The sequence below is a fragment of the Lynx canadensis genome, chromosome D2 (assembly GCF_007474595.2).
Source record: "Lynx canadensis isolate LIC74 chromosome D2, mLynCan4.pri.v2, whole genome shotgun sequence".
NCBI classification, from domain to species: Eukaryota; Metazoa; Chordata; class Mammalia; order Carnivora; family Felidae; genus Lynx; species Lynx canadensis.
Window position 1 is genome coordinate 83,379,517 of NC_044313.2, and position 20,882 is coordinate 83,400,398.

General features: G+C 39.5%; 1 protein-coding gene across 1 annotated transcript in view; it reads right to left on the reverse strand.

The window, feature by feature from the left end:
• Positions 1-20,882, reverse strand: part of PCDH15 (protocadherin related 15) — a 786,947-nt gene that overhangs the window by 141,231 nt on the left and 624,834 nt on the right. The window contains 1 exon segment of the mRNA XM_032595259.1: positions 19,590-19,702. Within this exon segment, the coding sequence (XP_032451150.1) occupies positions 19,590-19,702 (113 nt within the window).

Genomic DNA, 20,882 nt, shown 5'->3' on the forward strand with positions numbered 1-20,882 from the left:
GTGGTCTGTGAGTTCGAGCCCCGCGTCGGTCTCTGTGCTGACAGCTCAGAGCCTGGAGCCTGTTTCCGATTCTGTGTCTCCCTCTCTCTCTGCCCCTCCCCCACTCATGCTCTGTCTTTCTCTCTGTCAAAAATAAATAAACGTTAAAAAAAAATTCAGGGGCGCCTGGGTAGCTCAGGTCCTGGGGACCCTTCCTAGACATCTTCAGTCAAGCTGGGTCTCTGTCCCCCCAGGAGATACAGATAAGAGCACTGTAATGACAGTGGTTCTATCTTTAACAGATATGGGCCGTGAACGCTGGAGACACTGATGGTTTCATCCCTTTAAAACACCTCCAGGAAGGACCTTCAGAGACTCTTCCACAGCGGTGGATCCCAGCAGGGTTGGATGCCCATGGGTACCGCCACACCCCCCATGGAGCCTGGCTGTGATTTATCACCCGAGGCCAACACATTGGGCTTTCTTGGGCATTTTAAATCAAACCTCCAGATTCTGAATACAACTCCAACATCACCTAAACTAGCTCTTAAACAAAGCCTAAATCATATTTCAATTTAAGAAGCTCAGGTGTGAGAGATATCAAATTTACATGTGATTCGGTCATTAATCTCACTATTCGCATTCTCCTTGCCTCCCCTAAGTTTTACATGTAAAACGGCTGTATACTTTTTGACACCACATTTTTTTTGTTTTTTTTTTTACAGCAGTTTTCTTTTTTTATAATTCAATTTTTTTTCTAAGTTTATTTATTTATTTTGAGAGAGAGACAGAGAGGGAGAGTGAGAGAAGCAGAGAATCCCAAGCAGGCTCCACACTGTCAGCACAGAGCCCAACACGGGGCTCAGATCCACAAACCGTGAGATCATGACCTGATCAAGAACTGGATGCTTAATGGACTGAGCCACCAGGCGCCCCCAGAGTGGTTTTAGATTTCCTGCAAAATTAAACAGAAAGTATAGAGATTCTATATGCACTCCCACCCCTAGTTGTCCATATTATTAACACCCTGCATTAGTGTGGCTCATTTGTTAAAACTGATGAGCCTGTACTGATACATAATTATCAACTAAAGTCTTTTGTTGACATGAGGTTGTTCTTGCCTTGTATACTTCTATGGGTTTAGACGGATTTATAATGTCACATAGCCATCACTACTAATCATACACAATAGTTTTGGTGACATCAATTTCTCCTTTTCTTCAGTTATTCATCCCTCCTTCTGCCTGAACCTCTGGAAACCACTGATCTTTATACTGTCTGTGTACTTTAATGTTTATTTTTGAGAGAGAGATAGAGCACGAGATGGGGAGGGGAAGAGACAGAGAGAGACACACACACAGAATCCGAAGTAGGCTCCCAACTCAGGGCTTGAATTCATGAACCATGAGATCATGACCTAAGCCGAAGTCAGATGCTCAACCTACTGAGCCATCCAGGTGCCCCAGTGCCATTCTATTTTTACTGCTTACATAATGTTTTGTACTAAAAAAATGCTTTTAATCTTTATTTTTGAGAGAGACAGAGTGCAAGCAAGGGAGGGGCAGAGGAGAGGGAGACACAGAATCCAAAGCAGGGTCCAGGCACTGAGTTGTCAGCACAGAGCCTGATGCGGGGCTTGAAGCCACAAACTGTGAGATCATGACCTGAGCCAACCGACGCTTAACCGACGGACCCAGGCGCCCCGACTGTCTGTATACTCTTGCCTTTTCCAGACTGTCATATAGCCAGACTCATACAGCACATAATCTTTTTTGGACCAGCTTCTTTCCTTCACAATATGTACGTGAGCTTCCCCTGTGTCGTTTGGGGGCTTTATATTTTTATTGCTCAGTCACATTAGACTGTAAGAATGTACAACGAACAGCTGCTTTTGAGTAAGAAGAAAGTTGATCAAAATAACTCCAAACTTATCGTTTAGAAATCAATCTTTGCAGATGAAGTGGAATCCAGAAAAGTTAACTGATACATAATTTATATGCAAAATACTTATAATTTTCTTATGGATGCATAAATTAATACATAGATATCTGCTTAATGTTTCAAATTGGTTATTTGAAAATATAGATGACAATAAATCTCTCTCAATTAAATACATTTTAACATATCTGAATCATCTGAATAATGGCTACATAATTATAGATTTTGCAGTTTTCAATGGCAGACCCAGTTTTTACAGTATAAATATAGATGAAACAATTATTCTACAATTTAAAATCTACTTTTATTGTCGGGTTCAAGAAGTAACAGTAAAAGTAAATGTTATATGTGTTACATAAAGCTCCTAATTATTTTAAATGCTGTGCAGTTTAGGATATAAAAGTGTGTGTAAATAGACGCTATAAAATTTCACTGGGATTCAATCTCGCTCTATTGCTTTCTTTCTACTGAGAGACAAATCTAATTTATTTTGACATGTCTGAATTCAATATATTTGCAAATCAGTGTCAATTAAGGAACTGTTTTTATATCTACTATAAGGGAATTTAATGAAAATAGGAAGGAAAAAAAATCCACTGGAACTCCTATTATTTGTAACCTTGGAGTAACTGCGTCAGGGTGATCTGATTTTAAATATTTAACCAAGACAAGTGGTTTTAAAAGAACATGAATCAGGAGAGAAATGGCTGCTTTCCCAGTACTTTTACGGTGGGTTATAGAAAAGAAGATTAGTAAAGGACCAAGTGGTTAGAAACTGCTTTTTGTTTTTTGTTTTTTTTACATCTTTTCCAAAGCGTACTTGCTTTTTAAGAGTTTGGATTCTTTTCAGATCCATGAAGTGTCTCCATGTTGAAGACAAGCAAACCTAAGCCCTGAGTAGTAACAATTCCTCAAGTCCAGAAAACTATCTGAAATCCAAACCTGCAGTCTCAGGTGTGTGTCTTCCTTGGTTTCATTTATTGTTCTCATGAACAGACCTTTTCTAATCTCTCTTAGTCACTGGTTCCCAAACTTTATAAGAATTAGCTGAAGAACTTATTAAATTTTCAGATCTTCAAGGCGCCTGGGTGGCTCAGTCTGTTAAGTGTCCGACTTCAGCTCAGGTCATGATCTCACAATTGGCGGGTTCAAGCCCCACATCGGGCTCAGGGCTGACAGCTCAGAGCCTGGAGCCTGCTTCGGATTCTGTCTCCTTCTTTCTCTGCCCTTCCTCTGCTCACACTCTGTCTCTCTCAAAAATAAATACACATTTAAAAAAATCGTAAAATTTTCAGATCTCCTGGATGTTTAAAGATTCTGATTTAGTAGGTCTATGGGGTCAGACCAAGGAATATCATTTATAAAATTCTGGCCCTCATACTTACTACCTATGGGACCCTGCAAAAATTCTTACCTTTCCTGTTCTTATTTCTTTACCTGTAAAGTGGGGACATTACTTACTTAGAAAATCGTGGCGTGTACTAAGCGACACATGTACAAAAAACTTTCCTTAAACCTAGCACATCATAAGTACTCCATAAATTATAGCTTTATTAATACGCTATTTTATGGGCTATACATCTGGAAGTTTAGCATAAACAGTATAATGATATACAAGCTTGTCTTACAGACAGGAACAATAGAAAATAAAACTTAAATACTTTCCAGCAAAAGAAGTCACTAACGAAGCACCTAAGACAACTTATTAAATGGGTGCGAATACTTGCAAACGATATATCCATAAGGAGTTAATATTCAAAATACATAAATAACTTCTACATCTCAGCATCAAAAAAGAATAATCTAATCTAAAAATGGGCAAATGAATAGACTTTTCTCCAAAGAAGATATACTAATGACCAACAGGTATATGAAAAGATGCTCAACATCACTCGTCAGGGAAATGCACATCATAACCATGACGAGCTATCACTTCACACCTGTCAGAATGGCTAAAATCAACAACACAAGAAAGAGCAGGTGCTGGTGAGGATGTGGAGAAAGGGGACCCCTTGTGCACTGTTGGTGGGAATGCAAACTGCTGCAGCCGCTCTGGAAAACAGCATGGAGGTTCCTCAAAAAATGAACAGCAGATACGTGAGAGTGATGAATCACTGAATTCGACTCCTGAAAACAGTATTACCCTATATGTTAACTTATTACAATTTAAATGACAATTAAAAAAAAGCGTATGTCTGAATATTTTTAAAAGTAAGGATTTTGGACTGAAGATCAAAAATTGCTTGATTTGGCCCTAGATTCAAGTATGACTCCCACTTTTTTCACATTTAGATCTCCTGAAAAATACTCAGATGGCCTCCTTTCAATCGTAAAGAGACAGTCACATCAATGCTTCTGCTATAGGACACTTATGAGGATTTGCTACGGTAACTCACTACACCTGCCCTCACCTTCCTGCATCGTTCTCAGAGCTTGAACTATGCCACTTGATGTTTCAAAATAAAGGAGTGCATTTCTTGTTGTTTTCAAAAAAAAAAAAGAGAGAGGGAGAAAAGAAAAACAGAATTACGGCAATGCCACATCTGGGGTACACACACAAAAGAAAAGAAATCACTATTTTGGAGAGTTAGTTGCACTCCCATATTTACTGCAACAATATGGTTTATCATAGCAGTTTACTTATCACAGCCAAGACATGGAGACGACCTGTGTGTCCACTGGTGGATGAATGGATAAAAAAAAAAAAAAAACACACGTATTTTATATTACTGGCTTCTGCTTTGGAAAACTCGCAGTTGTAAATGATTCCTCTGCCTCTCTGAGATGTAAATCTTTTAAAAAGCCAGGACTGTTTCCCTCAAGGACCTGAGTTTGAAACATCATCATGAAGGGAAATAGAGGTCCTGACTCCCACAGGGTAGGATCTGGACTTGGGTGGCAATCACTCCAAATTGTGAGGGTTATGCAGTAACAGGTGATGGAGGCACATAGGAAAAACAAAATTCTGGTCACAAATACCAATCCAGGAGTCATCAAGCATTTATAGGACACCTAGCTTGAGCACAGTACTGTATTTATAGGTAGCAATGACCCTATGATTCATTTACCTGTGACAGCCCCCAGTCGTGCCCATTGCCCTGGTTTAAATTATTGTAGGGTGTCCCCCTTTACTCTCATTAGTGTCCTACTTTGGGCAATAAATCATATGATCTTCACTGCATTAGACACCATAGGGATACAGTTAAGGGGGAAACGTAGCTCTCTCACTTAAATCTACATTCTACCCAGTGAGATGAAGCACATATGTACTCAGGTTTACTTCTTTCCACTTTGGATTCCACGTATTTTGCTATTAGTGTAGTAACTCCTGCTTTCCCTTGTTTGCAATCGCCTGGACTATCTCTCCCCGTCAGTCTCTTGGTGTGTGTGTATGTGTGTGATTTCCTCTTAAATATGCTGTTTAGGGGTGCCTGGGCGGTTCAGTCAGTTGAGTTTTCAACTTTGGCTCAGGTTATGATCTCACAGTTTGTGGGTTCGAGCCCCGCGTCGGGCTCTGTGCTGACAGATCAGAGGCTGGAACCTGCTTTCGATTCTGTGTCCCTCCCCTGTTCGTGCTCTGTCTCACTCTGTCTCTCAAAAATAAATAAATGTAAAAAAACTAATTAAAAAAAATATGCTGTTTACTGGCCTAGAACCCCATGTGAAAAGCTGACCAGAAACAACACAGGATGAGAAGATGAGGCAAAGGGCACAGCCACTGAGCTCCAGAGCACCTTGGAGATGCACGACTTCGCCATTATAAATCGGTGATAAAAATGCCATGATTGTAAATCAACATTTCAGTCGTGCAAAAATCTACTTTCCTGATGGAGTGGGGAAGCGGAGTGATCTTCCATGAAACACCTCTGCTGGTATCTCTTGCTTCACATCAGTCAGTGTCCTTGGAATCTCCGTGATAACGAACAAGGTCGGTAGTGGGGCTCCTAAGAGCCTTCACATCTGCTCGCCTCCACCCAGTCCCTCCCCAAGATCCATCCTGACGCTCTATGTCAGATCTCGATTTTAGGAAAGTCTCCAGCTTCCCTCCTTCTGGACCTGACTGCACACTGCTCTCTTCCTGGCACAGTCCCTGCTTCATTCAAGTACCTCACCGCTGCTTTATCTGGGAGATTTTCATGTAGGTCTCACCTATGTCTGTCCCTCGCCACTGTCCAGATGTGGCCCGAGCTGCCATTGTCCTTTGCGTGTGATCCCGTGGCTTTCTTTTGACTAAGTCCCCACTGATGCACTCAGACCCCTTCCCGGCTGACGTCCGCAGCGGTCAAGTTTCTTTTTAAGTTCCCATCTACCCTCATCACCTTTAGTCCGAGGTGCTCACCAAGGTTCAGCAGTTTCCCAGTGCTCCGGGAATGAAATGTCGCAGATTTCCGTGTCATGTCACAGCCCTGTCGCTGTCTCTTCTTCAACAACACTGACCTTCCCCCAATTCCTGGAATGTGTCCTCCTCCTGTCCAGTGAGAACTTCTTATTTCCTCCCAGTTCCTGAGCCCATCACTGCTTCCCACTTATTCACATGTCTGCCATTTCCAGGGAAATCTTCTCTCACGTCCTTTGTGGCTTGCCCCCGTGTGCTCTGTTGAAAGTGCCCATGGGGCCACGCTCCGTTCGTAGATGTCACGTGTCAGTTTGCAATTTTAACCTGATTGCTATGGTCATTGTTTTGTTCCAAAGGAGTGAGTTCCTCATCACTGGGGTGGCTGTTCCAGAATGTCCAAATGGGAGCTTATCTGAAACTGTAGGACTGTAACAGCTCACATGAGTTCTGCCTCTTGTATTCCCGGCAAAAGACCAAGGTTTTGTGTTTGTTTCATTTTTTACTGAGAAAATTAGTGCACTTTTGTGTTGTGGTGTGTGTGTGTGTGTGTGTGTTGCTGGAGACAATTACTTACACTTCATTTTTTTTACTTTTAGTTTTTTGGCATAAGTCTGTACTTGTGTGCTGGCAGGGCACCAATAACACGTACGTAATCAGTGTTGCTTCTATTCTCACTGTGTATAAACTCATTTTTTAAAAATGTTTATGTTTTGATAGAGGGGTGGGAAGGCACAGAGAGAGGGAGACACAGAATCTGAAGCAGGCTCCAGGCTCTGAGCTGTTAGGACAGCACAGAGCCCTAAGCAGGGCTCGAACTCCCAGACCGGGAGATCATGACCAGAGCTGAAGTTGGATGCTCTACTGACTAAGCCACCCAGCTGCCCCTCACTGTGTATAAACTCCTTGAGAACGATGCCTACGTCTTAAAAATCTTTGCATGGCCAACACCTGGGACAAGCCTGTTAAAGAATAAAATCACAGCTATTTTTTTAAGCATGTGCTCTGTACTATGTTCTTCACAAAGCTCTTTGTCTCACATGTAAATACTTATACAATGTTTATATCTCTAGGAAAGCAGGCCTCAGGGAGCTTCAGTAACTTCATCAAGTTCAACCACCACCTGACATCCAGCAGCCATGATTCAAACCTTGGCATTGTTGTGTCATTTTGCCTCATAAAAGTTTGCATTAATTATTAATAAAATAAAAATAATGTGCCCTAGTATATGTTACACTTGAACTAAAAAGTTCCCACAGATGTAATGCAATGAGAGAAGAATGGAATCTATGACAACACTCTTTGTATCTGAAAACTTGTTTTCAATTGTAAACAGTGGATTGAAACAATAGCCAAATTATGGAAAGAGCCTAAATGTCCATCAACTGATGAATGGATAAAGAAATTGTGGTTTATATACACAATGGAGTACTACATGGCAATGAGAAAGAATGAAATATGGCCCTTTGTAGCAACGTGGATGGAACTGGAGAGTGTGATGCTAAGTGAATAAACCATACAGAGAAAGACAGATACCATATGTTTTCACTCTTATGTGGATCCTGAGAAACTTAACAGAAACCCATGGGGGAGGGGAAGGAAAAAAAAAAAAAAGAGGTTAGAAGTGGGAGAGAGCCAAAGCATAAGGGACTCTTGAAAACTGAGAACAAAATGAGGGTGATGGGTATTGAGGAGGGCACCTTTTGGGATGAGCACTGGGTGTTGTATGGAAACCAATTTGACAATAAATTTCAAAAAAAAATTAAAAATAAACAGTGGATTGATTGATTATTTAGTTATTTATTATAGAGGCTGGGGGGCACCAGAGAAAGAGAGAGAAAAAATCTGAAGTAGGCTCTGGACTCAATGTGGAACTTGTGGGGTCGATGTGGGGCTCAATCCCATGACCTCAGGATCATGACCCTGAGCCAAGATCAAGAATCAGATTCTAAACCAACTGAACCACCCAGGCACTCCTCTAAACAGTGGATTTAATTTTTTGAAGATTGATTGATTGATTTCGAAGTGGGGGAGGGATAGAGAAAGGGGGAGTGAGAAAACCCCAAGCAGGTTCCGCACTGTCAGTATGGAGCCCAATGCGGGGCTTGAACTCATGAACTGAGATCATGACCTGAACTGAAACCAAGAGTCAGTCGCTCAACCTACCGAGCCATCCGGACGCCCTGTCAGTGGATCTAGAAAGAACTGCTCAAACCTGCATCCTTTGTTGCTGGTGGGCTGGTTTCACTCTGCCGTGTGAGCAAATGTCAGACTCTACTATAACCTTGAAGATGTGAAGGAGAATTAAATTCCATGCGGATACACAGGGAGCCTATGAAAGCAGTAATGAAGACCGCTGGAGCTACTCTTTCAGTAGTTAACAAGGCAAAATCTATTACCTTTGAGGCAAGATTTTAGTAGCGCCATAAAAGCACAGGAAATGTTATCTTCAGGTAAAGTCAACTCTCATATTGGACAATAAATCTAAATTAAAATAGTAAACAACCCTAGCAAACAAGTAAGGCCCTCTGCATTTATTTTATATGATAGTAAGAGTTTTCAGATTGCTTTTTTCTTCTTTAGTTTTTGGAACCAAGACCAAAAGTCCTTCCTAAACTATTGTACTTACTGATTAAAAATCTTTTCTCAAAGTCCCATGTCCAAACCTGTGCGGTTTATATGAGAATAATGGCAACACTCCCCAATGTAAGGTAACTTTAATTCTCTTGACTAATGGGACGGTCACCAGAGCAGCTCACCATTTCCTTGGCCATTGTGATAACATTGTTTTCATTTTTCACAGCATATAAAAACGGATTTCTGGATTTTAAATTACACTTTCTCTCTGTTTTTGCATATCAGGAGGTAGACTGTTAATCCTTTTTAGTTCTTCATAAAATCTACTCTTTTTATTCTTTAATATAAAGCCTTTTGAGAAACTTATTTTAAATATAAATGGTATGAGATTTTTGCATTGCCATTTATTATAAGATTAAGTCAAATTGACCAGCAGAGTATCAATCTTTTACTTTATGAGGGAAACCAAAAAGATTATTTTCTTTATTCAAGGTATTTGAATTTTTGAAAGACGTCAAGATATTTATATGCATAATATTCTTATTTTGGACTTAATATATTAAATGTGAAGAACACTGGAAATTAAATATGACTCAATATTTTTCTAAGAGTTAGCAAATATCAACTTTTTCAAGAGGTTAATAAAAATACCTTAGGAACATTTGCCTCTTCTCTATGGTATACATACAAATATAAATTTTGAATTTCTGCTTTTATGGAAATTACATTTTAAAACACAGGAATCCTTAAAAATGAATATAAATGTGGCATTAAATCACACAAAGTTTAATAATCAATGTTGATACACTTCCATTTTAAATAAATACCAAAGGTATGTCTATATTGTAGCATATTTGTTTGGAAAATTTGTAAATAATTGTCTTTGGTAAAATTTTTGATAAATTGTATAAGGTACTGCATTTTTCATTCAAAATCAATATTCACATTTGGACTCCATGATCTATTCCAGACGCGCTGACCTTTCCATGATATTTACCTCTAGAACCGAGGACAAGTGAGTCCCTGTGTGTTTAGTCCATCATCCTGGGATGAAGGTCAAATATTCTTCGAATGCTAACTCACTTGACCTATAGGAGTCAATCTATTCTTAAGTAATATGGGTTTGAACTACTATGAGGATTTTGATGCTTCTGTCTGGATTAAATGGAAAGATAACATAAAATGTACTTTCTGACTATGACACTATGACTATTTTCCAGAAGAGCCAAGTAGATAATTGACTAAACCCTCTTATCAGATATGGCCACGTGGCAGCAATGAGAGTGCCCCAACAGATCTCCAGTTACAGGAGGCGCCCTTGACCGAGGTTCCATTGCTGTGCCCTGAAGTCCACGGCTGTGTTTAGGTGCAGGCCACGCTTCCTAGGTGCCCCTTCCTGATTGTGATTCAGAAAAGCGGAGATGCTAAGGTGGGTCCCTTCCTAGGAGACAATGGACTTCTCCAACTTGTGACTATCGTTTGAGGGATCCCTGATCATCATGCAGAACGTATTGAAATAACGCAGTGGCCACTTCAGTGGCACACCAGCCTAGGATGTTCTACACAAACTTCTGTCTTCTTCCCTCGAGGTCAGAATGAATGTGGTTTGAAGGTTCCCTAGGCTTACTCTGCTCTCTGCTCATTTCTCTCACAAAAGTATTTTCCCTAAAGAACCTGTTAAGTCTCATCTGGATGTTTAATTGCTAGGGGATGGACCAAAACTAACACAGGAGATCACAGGCACTAAAGTTTAAGAGGGAGTATTAGTATTTCAGAAGATATAAATTAAATTTAAAATATCCATGGACATTTAGAAATCCAATTCTAGGGAAAGTAAAGACATTTAAAAAAATGTTTACTAAAGAGTCTTAATATATAATACAATAAGTATTAATATATAGAAATATTAAAATAAAGAAGAATAAATTGAATAGATTTACTATAAATTGATTTTTGTAGAGACAAAAAAGAAAATCTTAAGGGTTATAATTAGCCATTATGTAAATATTATAACGAAGAGGAAGAGTTTGTCATATGTTGTAAGATACACTAAACTAGTATAAGAAACTGTAATTAACATTTATTTCAGGTCAGCAACCACATGGTTAATATAATTTTTTTATCACATTAATGGCAGACGTTGCCAAGTATACAGAACTCTTTTTCCCAATAAGAATGATCCCTGTCAAGATACCTGCTAATAATTGATAGGAGGGCATTATTAGTCACCTGTCTTAAATGAGGAGTTTAGCTCAGTTTCAGACAAGGGGCAAGAGGACATGCCACCCCAAAATATGCCACTTTGTCCTATGGATTATTTTGAGCTGTAGGCACTCAAATGATAGCAAATACAAGGAGATGCTTTTCTCTGAGCTACACTTAGCTGCCTAAAGACAGATCCTCCAAAAGGAGCTCAAATGTCATGGATCCCCTCCCCAGGAGTTTCACTGACCAGGGAAATGGAGTCACCACAGGAGAGGACATGTGAAGATGGACACACCAGCAATCGATTCTTTCAGGGCCCACCCCTCTTTCCTAAAAATCAGTTACTCTTCCCTGAGAGGCCTTCACCCCCCTCCCCGTCCCCTGTTAAGATGGTATTTGATCCTGAAGTTTAAAGCCACCTGTTTGTGTTACTTATCTTTCCTGGGTGTCTCTCATGTGTACATGAAGTATGCATGTTAATAGACTTCTCCTTGTTTTTCTTTTGTTAATCTGTCTTTTGTTACAGGAATCTCAGTCAAGAACTAGGAAGGGGAGAGGGAAAATTAATTTTCTTCCCCTACACAGTCATACTACTTGAAAGAGGAAGTGGATGCTAAAACTGATGAAGGCTCAGAGAGAAATGCATAGAACAAAATTAAAGGAACAAATATAATAACAATAATCTCCCCACAGGGAATACCTTCCCAATATCCACAATTACGTGAAGATTGAAAGGGTGAGTTCCTCACGACTTTGTGGCAAGGATATCAGAAAAAGCAATTATTAAATTATCAGGCTGACTACGTGATCCCTATGGGCAGTTTTGCCCATTACTGCCGTGCCCTCAAAAACAGAATTTTCATTAAGATTAACCTATTTCTCTCTGCTTCCAATGAGAATCAATCTGTGGAGAATGGTTTAAATTAAGAAACGATATTGCATAGGATATAGAGACAATCACTTGAATAGTAATAACTCAAAACTAATGATTATTTATGTAAGGTAGGGGCTAGTATTTGCATTGAATTCATTGCAAAAAAAAAAAATGAAGCCATCTGGAGATACTTTGGACAAGAGAGAGGTTTTTTTTTTTTGTAATTTTTTTTTTAACGTTTATTTATTTTTGACACAGAGACAGAGCATGAACGGGGGAGGGTCAGAGAGAGGGAGACACAGAATCTGAAGCAGGCTCCAGGCTCTGAGCTGTCAGCACAGAGCCCGACGCGGGGCTCGAACTCACAAACCGCAAGATCATGACCTGAGCCGAAGTCGGCCGCTTAACCGACTGAGCCACCCAGGCGCCCCCCCCCTTTTTTTTTTTTTATAATTTTAGAGAGAGGAGTTTTAACAACAAAGGGTTAAGAGGTGCCACCGACTCTTTAAGAAATTTGTTTTGGGGCACCTGGGTGGCTCAGTTGGTTGAGCATCAGACTTTGGCTCAGGTCATGATCTCACAGTTTGTGGTTCAAGCCCTGTGTCGGGCTCTGTGCTGACAGCTCAGGGCCTGGAGCCTGCTTCGGATTCCGTGTGTCCTTCTCTCTCTGCTCCTTCCCTACTCACACTCTGTCTCCCTCTCAAAAATAAATAAAGATTTAAAAAAAAATTGTTTCAAGGAAAGAGGAATCTGTTTCAAGGAAAGGGAAAAGAAGGAATAAAAAATGATAACTTGAGGTACGAACTCTAAGAGACCAAAATTTCTGGCTTCTGGAGTCTCCTTGTTTGTCAAAAAGATGAACTGGAAGAACCACATGAAACAGAAATGACCCGGGGCGCCTGGGTGGCGCAGTCGGTTGAGCGTCCGACTTCAGCCAGGTCACGATCTCGCGGTCCGTGAGTTCGAGCCCCGCGTCGGGCTCTGGGCTGATGGCTCAGGGCCTGGAGCCTGTTTCCGATTCTATGTCTCTCTCTCTCTCTGCCCCTCCCCCGTTCATGCTCTGTCTCTCTCTGTCCCAAAAAATAAATAAATGTTGAAAAAAAAAATTTAAAAACAGAAATGACCCATGAAATGGAAATCTGCTACAATGTTGACATTTTTGGCTGTGTGTTTGCCCCTAAGAACATGAATGCGTGTTTATAATTTCGGAAATAAATGTTATACAGCCTGAAGAGGTCCATGCTGTTTAAAATTTTGAGAAGAATTCAGTGTTTTCTGGAAAATATAAGTGTTTATTCAATGACAAAGAGAAAAAGCAAATGATGTTTCGATTCTCCATTGAACCTAATTAAGTGACCCAAGGAGACATGGAAAAGGCCATGGAGTGAACAACGTAAGTCTGTTTCAAGTACTATAACCGTATAGGGACCAAACAGAAGTAAGTGCATAGTTGGCTTAAGAACTGGTGTAAATCTGGCCATTATAAAAGCACACACATATCTGTATGGGGCAAATTGCTTTCTCATTAAGAGATGTCTCCTACCCTTAAAAATGACTTGAAGGCAGCCCATTAGGGAATAACTTCAGTTCACAGGATTTGAGGAAAAAACAAAATGAAATCTTTTCTCGGCACATATAAAACATCCCAATATTATACACTGTACACAAGAAAAGAATGTGAGAATTTTCTCTTCTAGTCTCGACAGGCTAAATTATTTCCCTTAATACGGGGTGGTCTTTGTAGAATTCTTCCAAAACTTTACAAACTTCATTATTTCGTTTTCAAAGAACCATTAGCAGAAAGTGAGGAAGTTTTTAAATAGGAATCGGGAACAGAGACACAAGAGAAAGGGAGGTGGGCTGACATTTAGTTATACTGCTACTTGTACGCTGCTTAGCCAACCTGCTAATTATCTGCTATCAGAAACTTAGCAGGCAGTCCAGGAAGCTTTTCCTTTGGTAAATACCAAAGTATTTACTATGATGTTTGTTATTTGTTGGTTCCGACTTGTACAATTTTAGAAGAGGTAACAATAGGTCTATTTTTGCACTCCTGCAAGGAGGCAATTACCAGTAACTGGATATTTAAATGTTTTGAATGCCATAAAAAGAATAATGGATTTTGTGTCTCTGTTGATGTAGAACTGCTACATTGGGAAATGTTTCAGCAAATAGTAAATGTCTCCTCTCAAATCTCTTTGATAGTCTCTACAAAGGGAATTTACAGTTCGTGACTCTCACACTCTGCCATAATGGTTTCTTTTTCCTTGTGATCAGGACTGTTACAGTTCTCAGGAACAGGGAGAGAGTAATTAACTGTAATCAGACAACCAAACTTTACTTTGAAGTCCAGAAAGGTTTGGTTTGGAATATGTGCTATTAACATTGGATGTGCTGAAATCACTAGAAATAATTTAAAACATTCCAAAATGTCCATCTGAGATTTTCTTTGAATTCAAACAAAAAATAGTATGCATTCTTTTGTGCTTCAAGAAAAATGTGATCTATTTTACCAATACACATGGAGGAATAAGAATGTCTCTGTACCATTCCATGATGGGTTCACGTTCCCAATCTTACATGTCTTTAATGCAAAACAAGTCGTATCAAGATGATATAGCAATAAAAATCTGTAACTTGTCTAAAATTACACATTCAATGTGCTAATTCTCCACCAACACTATATTCCTTTTTCCCTCAGTAAGAGAGGTGGGACTGAGGTACGTGTGTCCAGCAAGGGACAGAAGTTATCTGCCCTTTCTGAGCTAGCTGTGGACATTTGCCTGGATTTCTGAGATGGAACATGAGCGGAGGTGAAATTTGCAAGCCATACCTCGCTTGGTTCAGGAAATATCTGGATGTGGACTTCTGCCCCCTTTCCCTTTCCAGGGACAGAAATGGCATTGACTGGAGTAATTCTGAAACAGTGTTAAGGATGGAAGATCCTAAATTGGCCCAGGTCCCTGATGACTGTGCGGAAGAACTGCATGTTTCAGGTTATCGCCAACCTGAAACACTCACTTTAGATGGTCATGGGAGCCTAAGCACATTTTTGTTGTTGTTGTTGTTCTTTAAGTTGTTGTAATTTAAGGGTTTCTTTTCACAGCCCTCTAACCTACCCTCACTAATCTTATCAGCCAAGATTTAATGACTGACCGTTACAAAAACAAGATAATTGGATTAGGGGAGAGGGTCAGTTTAAGAATCGAGTTCAAGGGGCACCTGGGTGGCTCAGTCAGTTAAGCTTCTGACTTCAGCTCAGGTCATGATATCATGGTTTGTGGGTTCGAGCCCGGCATCAGGCTGTGCTGACAGCTCAGAGCCTGGAGCCTGCTTCGGATTCTGTGTCTCCCTCTCTCTCTGCCTCTCTCCCACTCACTGTCTCTCTCTCTCTCTCTCTCTCTCTCTCTCAAAAATAAACATTAAAATAATTTAACAAAAAGAATGGAGTTCAATATTCCAAAATGAATGAATATTTTATCTTTAGAACCTTTCTTCACACCTAGACATCTGTTGAAACTAGTTATTCCTAAACAATTCAAGAGCCAATACGGGAATGAAGACATGCAGGCCATGTAAACACGGCATGTATCTCAGCTGGCAAAGCTACTCATCTCTGATCACCGCTTTCCCTTTGCAACCCGTGCTCATGCTTTCCCCACACCCCACCAGGGACACAAATCTTGCTTATCCTTTTATGTCCCCCCAAATTGGATCACATGAAAAAGTTTTTCCACCAGGACCAATTCTGTAATGGAAGTAGGATTTTACCTCTATCTTTGTAGGGTTTTCTGGCTGGGTCTAAGTATGAAACACACATAAGTCACTTTAGTAGGAGCGAATGTACACATTTATATAAGTTTTAAGTGACAGGAGAGCCCTCATGAGGCAATGAAGATCCAGAGAAATGGCAACGCCAACATACTTTTGTATTAGGATGAACAGGGAGAGGTCATTGCGGAAAATTAAACTCTAGAAGGAGCCCGGAGGGCGATGTGAATTATTCTAACAAGTCCTGTCTGTATCAGCTCTCTTGGCTTTGACTCCTCATTAAAGAACATTTTTCCTCCTGGTACAGGGAGGGCATCCTTCACATCAGAGTTTATAGGTCCTGTGTTTAGGAAGTAAAAGGGAGATTAGAATGTCCTTCCTGCAGCTGGTACTTTTTAAGTGATTTTAGTTCAAAATAATCTTTATGCCAAAGTGAAATACTCTTCCACCATTCAATTCCAACACAAGGGATCATACTGATAGTAAAGGTCTAATAACATTGTTTAGCATCTCTGGGAGTTATGTGCATCTGGCCAAGGCTATAAATGATTTCGAAAAAAAGTCATATGTAATATATGTAAACATATGTCATTCCTAGTTCAGCATTCCTTTTCCTATCTGTGACTCAAAGGCCTAGGCTCCTTTCTTGTTATATTTCAAAGTTGTCAACACATGGCTCCCAAGCGTCTCTGGGTGTTTTCTCCATTTCACCTGTCCATATGGGGAAAAGGTTAAGTAAGGCCAGGAAACAGTGCAGACCATACTTTTCCACATTTTATTTGCCAGAACTCAGTCCTACAGCTCAACTTAGCAAGCTAGGCTGGGAAGTGGAGTCCAGCTGTGTGCCCAGGAGGAAGAAGGAAAGACTGGGAGGGATCCAGACTCACTATATACTTGGAATCATGAGCACAGAGAGAGAACTGATGAAGATCAGCCCTAGGTCTTTTGTTGTTTGTTTGTTTTTTTAATAGTTCATTCTACACTTTAAATCGTATGTAAAGTTACTTAAACATTTAAATTCAATTATTGGTCTTATTCAAAACGTAGTGTCTTCTGCCAATGGTTGATACAACTTTTTTCTTATCCAAGGTTTCTAAGTGTCTGATAAAAAAAGAAAACAATCCCATTTAGTGCCCTAGTCCTACTGAATCCATTATGGCAATTACATTGATTCTTAGGACTTTCTTCATAAACTGTAGGATACAACAAGATTACCAAACCTCCCTTATGTGTCAGAGGAACTCACGAATTGGGACAGTCAAGGGCACTATTTGCAAATGTTAGAAATGTTCTTCAGAAAGGACAAAAATTCTTCCCTGTAAGCTCATGTCACTCCTCTTAGTTTTAGCACCAAGTAATTGGTGGGTTTTTTCTTCTCTAAGTTAACAACTTTATTCATAGAATCTATTTGCAGTTAGTAGTTGTATGCCAAGAAGGTAAGGAATGGTAAATTATTCACTGAACAAAACATTTTTATTCTTAAAAAGTGGCATGAATAAGGGTAATTAAAAAAAGAAAGCTAAATGAACAATGCCCTGATGAGACCTACGACCTTGGCATTCATGCCCCAATGTTTGGCTAACAGAGTTAACAAGCAATGTGCTCCCGAAGTCTGGAGGCATACTGCTATTAAGAGGAATGAGCAGCAGAGGAAAACCCAGAGAAGGGGGATCCATTTACAGAGCCTATTCGAAAGGACAGCATTAGGCATCATCACTCCGGCCTTCTTTGGGGTTCCAAGGATGGACTAGATGGGAGGAGAACTTCGGAAGAACACAGGTTGGGATTTTGCTTGGCTGAAACTCTGAAGGATTTTTGGACCCATCCCAAATAGTAAGTACATTTCTTATGAACGTTGAATCTAGGTAAGTTGGGGAGAAACACAAGTGAGTTTACATTCATTTGGGTTCTTGACATGACCACAATAAACATGTTCAAGGAAGGGCTCTAGAAGCAGAAAACCACATGCACCTTGGCAAAGAACTGGAGTTCACAGACAACAAAAGAAAAGGGGAATTGGTAAGGATGGACATAAGGAAGAAAATGGTGTTTCAAACAGACTGACCAAGAATTCTTAACAGTTTAAATGCATTTTTTTTTTAAAAATAGTTTTAATGGTTATTTATTTTTGAGAGAGTGCGTGCGTGCGCGTGTGCATAATTGGAGGAGGGGCAGAGAGAGAGGGAGACACAGCATCCGAAGCAGGCTCCAGGCTATGAGCTGACAGCACAGAGCCCGATGTGGGGCTCAGACCCACAAACTGTGAGGTCATGACCTGAGCTGAAGTCAGATGCTTAACCGACTGAGCCACCTAGGAGCCCCAAGTTTTAAAATTTTTTTTTTTTTCAAATTTTTTTATTTATTTTTGGGACAGAGAGAGACAGAGCATGAACGGGCGAGGGGCAGAGAGAGAGGGAGACACAGAATCGGAAACAGGCTCCAGGCTCTGAGCCATCAGCCCAGAGCCCGACGCGGGGCTCGAACTCACGGACCGCGAGATCGTGACCTGGCTGAAGTCGGACGCTTAACCGACTGCGCCACCCAGGCGCCCCGGAGCCCCAAGTTTTAAATACATTTTCCATCTCAGTGATTTACATATATGTTATGTAGAGTTTTCTGGTAAAATTATATACTTTAATTTATTGCTTGAATATTGCAAAGGCAACTTTTTATAAAGGAAAACACTACTTGGCCAGCATGGTAAATGTTCCCAGACATGTCATCTGCCTTCCAGTATCTCAGCCCTTGCCCTAACTCACAATTCTTACGTAGTTCTTAGAAATTATGAAAGTAATAAATCAAAGCAATAATAATACAAATTTTAGAATCTGATAAAGTATTCTATTATATGAAGTCTTCCTTCTTCTTGAGTCCTAATTAGCATCATTATGTAATGTTGACTTTGTCTCTAAATAGAGCAAACTACTAAACTGTATCATGAAAGAAAGTTGTACTCTATTGTCAGGAAAGCATTATAAATCTTACAGTAATGTGCAAACATAAAATACAGTAAATTTAGTTTTATTATTTTTTTCAATTCTTCATTTCCTAAGAATATCTATGTATCTAACTATCTATCTATGTATCTATCTTTCTATCTATCTTAATCTATCTATCTAGCCATCCATCCACACATACTGTGGACTGTCCTCCTAAAAAGCCTTAACCCTCAATGGCATAGTACTTGAAGGTAAGGCCTTTAGAAACAAGAGGGTGGGGCCCTAATCTTGGGATTAGCACCCTTACAAATACCAGAGATTAGCTTGCTTTCTCTCACTTTCCTCTATATGAGCCAGGAAGAGAGCTCTCACCAGAGTTTGACCATGCTGGTACCCTGACTTCAGACTTCCAGCCTCTAGAACAGTGAGAAATAAATTTGTTTGAGCCCTTCTTTCTGTGGCATTTTATTATGGCATCCTGACTTAAGACAGTATATATGCTAATTCTATATTATAATATGCAATATGTATTATGCACATAAACACATACATACATTCTCTCCCTCTCTCTTTCACTGGTTATATGAGAAATATCATTTCAGACAGATGTCAAATTATGTCTCTGGCAATAACATGAAACTAAATGCCTACTTCTCACCATTGAGATCATTAAATAGTTGCAGTTTAAACCCCAAAATATAATGTATTTTTCAAGGACTGTGTTAATTATTTTTAAAGCATTCATTATTCATCAAAGCATTACGAAAGCTGATATTTTTATAGACTAAACTGTCATGTTAACTAAATATCAACTTTTAAAATAAGGGTAATAATTAATGTTAATTTAGAAAAACTTAAACTAGAATGGGAAGGACCATTCATTGATCAATTCTTATCGCAGCAGTTTTGAGAGGCCATAACGAAGCAAAACAAAAAAACTTTACATATCACAAAAACTGATGGAAATCAATACCTATATTCCTCTTGTGTGAAGCGTGGGATTTCTCCAGGATGTAAGACCAGAATCTTCACCGTGGCACTGCTGGACATCACAGGCTCACCATCATCAAAAGCGACGACCACCAACTTAAAAAGTAATACAAATTCATGTTAAAGATTATTAACAAGAGGAAAAGAAGGCATCATTTTAATCTTTGGACTGCCTGGCCCCAGAGGGGGCGCAGTGATCTTGTCCTCACTGTCTGCCAGGTCGTAACCACTGTACTAGGATATGTTACATATATTCTCAATCTTTACACCAGTCCCACCATGTAGATGTTTTATGTTCATTTCCTAGACAAGAAAACTCAAAGAAGTAGAGTTACTAACTCTATGACAAAACACTACCAGTAAAAACAGGTAAACAATGCGACATCTCTCCAATGGTTACACTGATTTCTCTTACACAACCCCACTGGTGCCTACAGTAAAACATGTGCCATTATAAGCACCAACACTTATTTAAAAAGTGTTAAATTCAGTCACATCGATAGCAAAAAGCTAATTAGCTTGCTTATAAAAAGAAATTAATTTTTCCAGGGAATTAATTGTCTGCAAGATTATAGGGCGGAAATACTTCACTCTGGAGGATAAAACTGGAAATCTTTCCAGTTTAATACACTTAGATATACACTCTCTTAAAAATATAGACAACCAAGTCCACACTGCATAGTAGAAACAGTTCCAATGATGCAAAATGCAGAAAAGCTTTCATTTCAAGGTGGAACGACTATATAATATTTATTACTATAATTTATAATTGATTTTTTGATAACATATATTATGTCAAGAATAATTCTTCTATTTAAGAAATGTTAAATATTTTCAAACTATGTGTTTGTCCAGAATGTGTATAATTTTGGAAGCTACAGCTATTAATCTAAACCAGTTCAACTTAGACCATGAAGCCATAACTAAGGATCATCCTGCAGCCCATGATTTAGCCTTGGGTTAATATTTTACAAATGGAACAATTTCTCCCAACAGTGGTAGGATTATGTGAGGCATGGTACCCATGACACCCACAAGGTTAACCGATGAGGGCATTTCCTCATTGCAGGGTCAGAGGCTTTATTAACAATGAAAAAAGTATTCTAAGTAATTGCAGAAGAGGGAAATGCTCAGACATTTAATAAAATAGATCATTTATGGTAATAGTGAAGGGTAGCACTATTTCAAATTTTCTGGAAGTATAACTTATCATGGGTACGTAAACTTGACCCAACGATTCTGCATCTCGGTATTTAAGGGAAAGAAATCAGGTCAG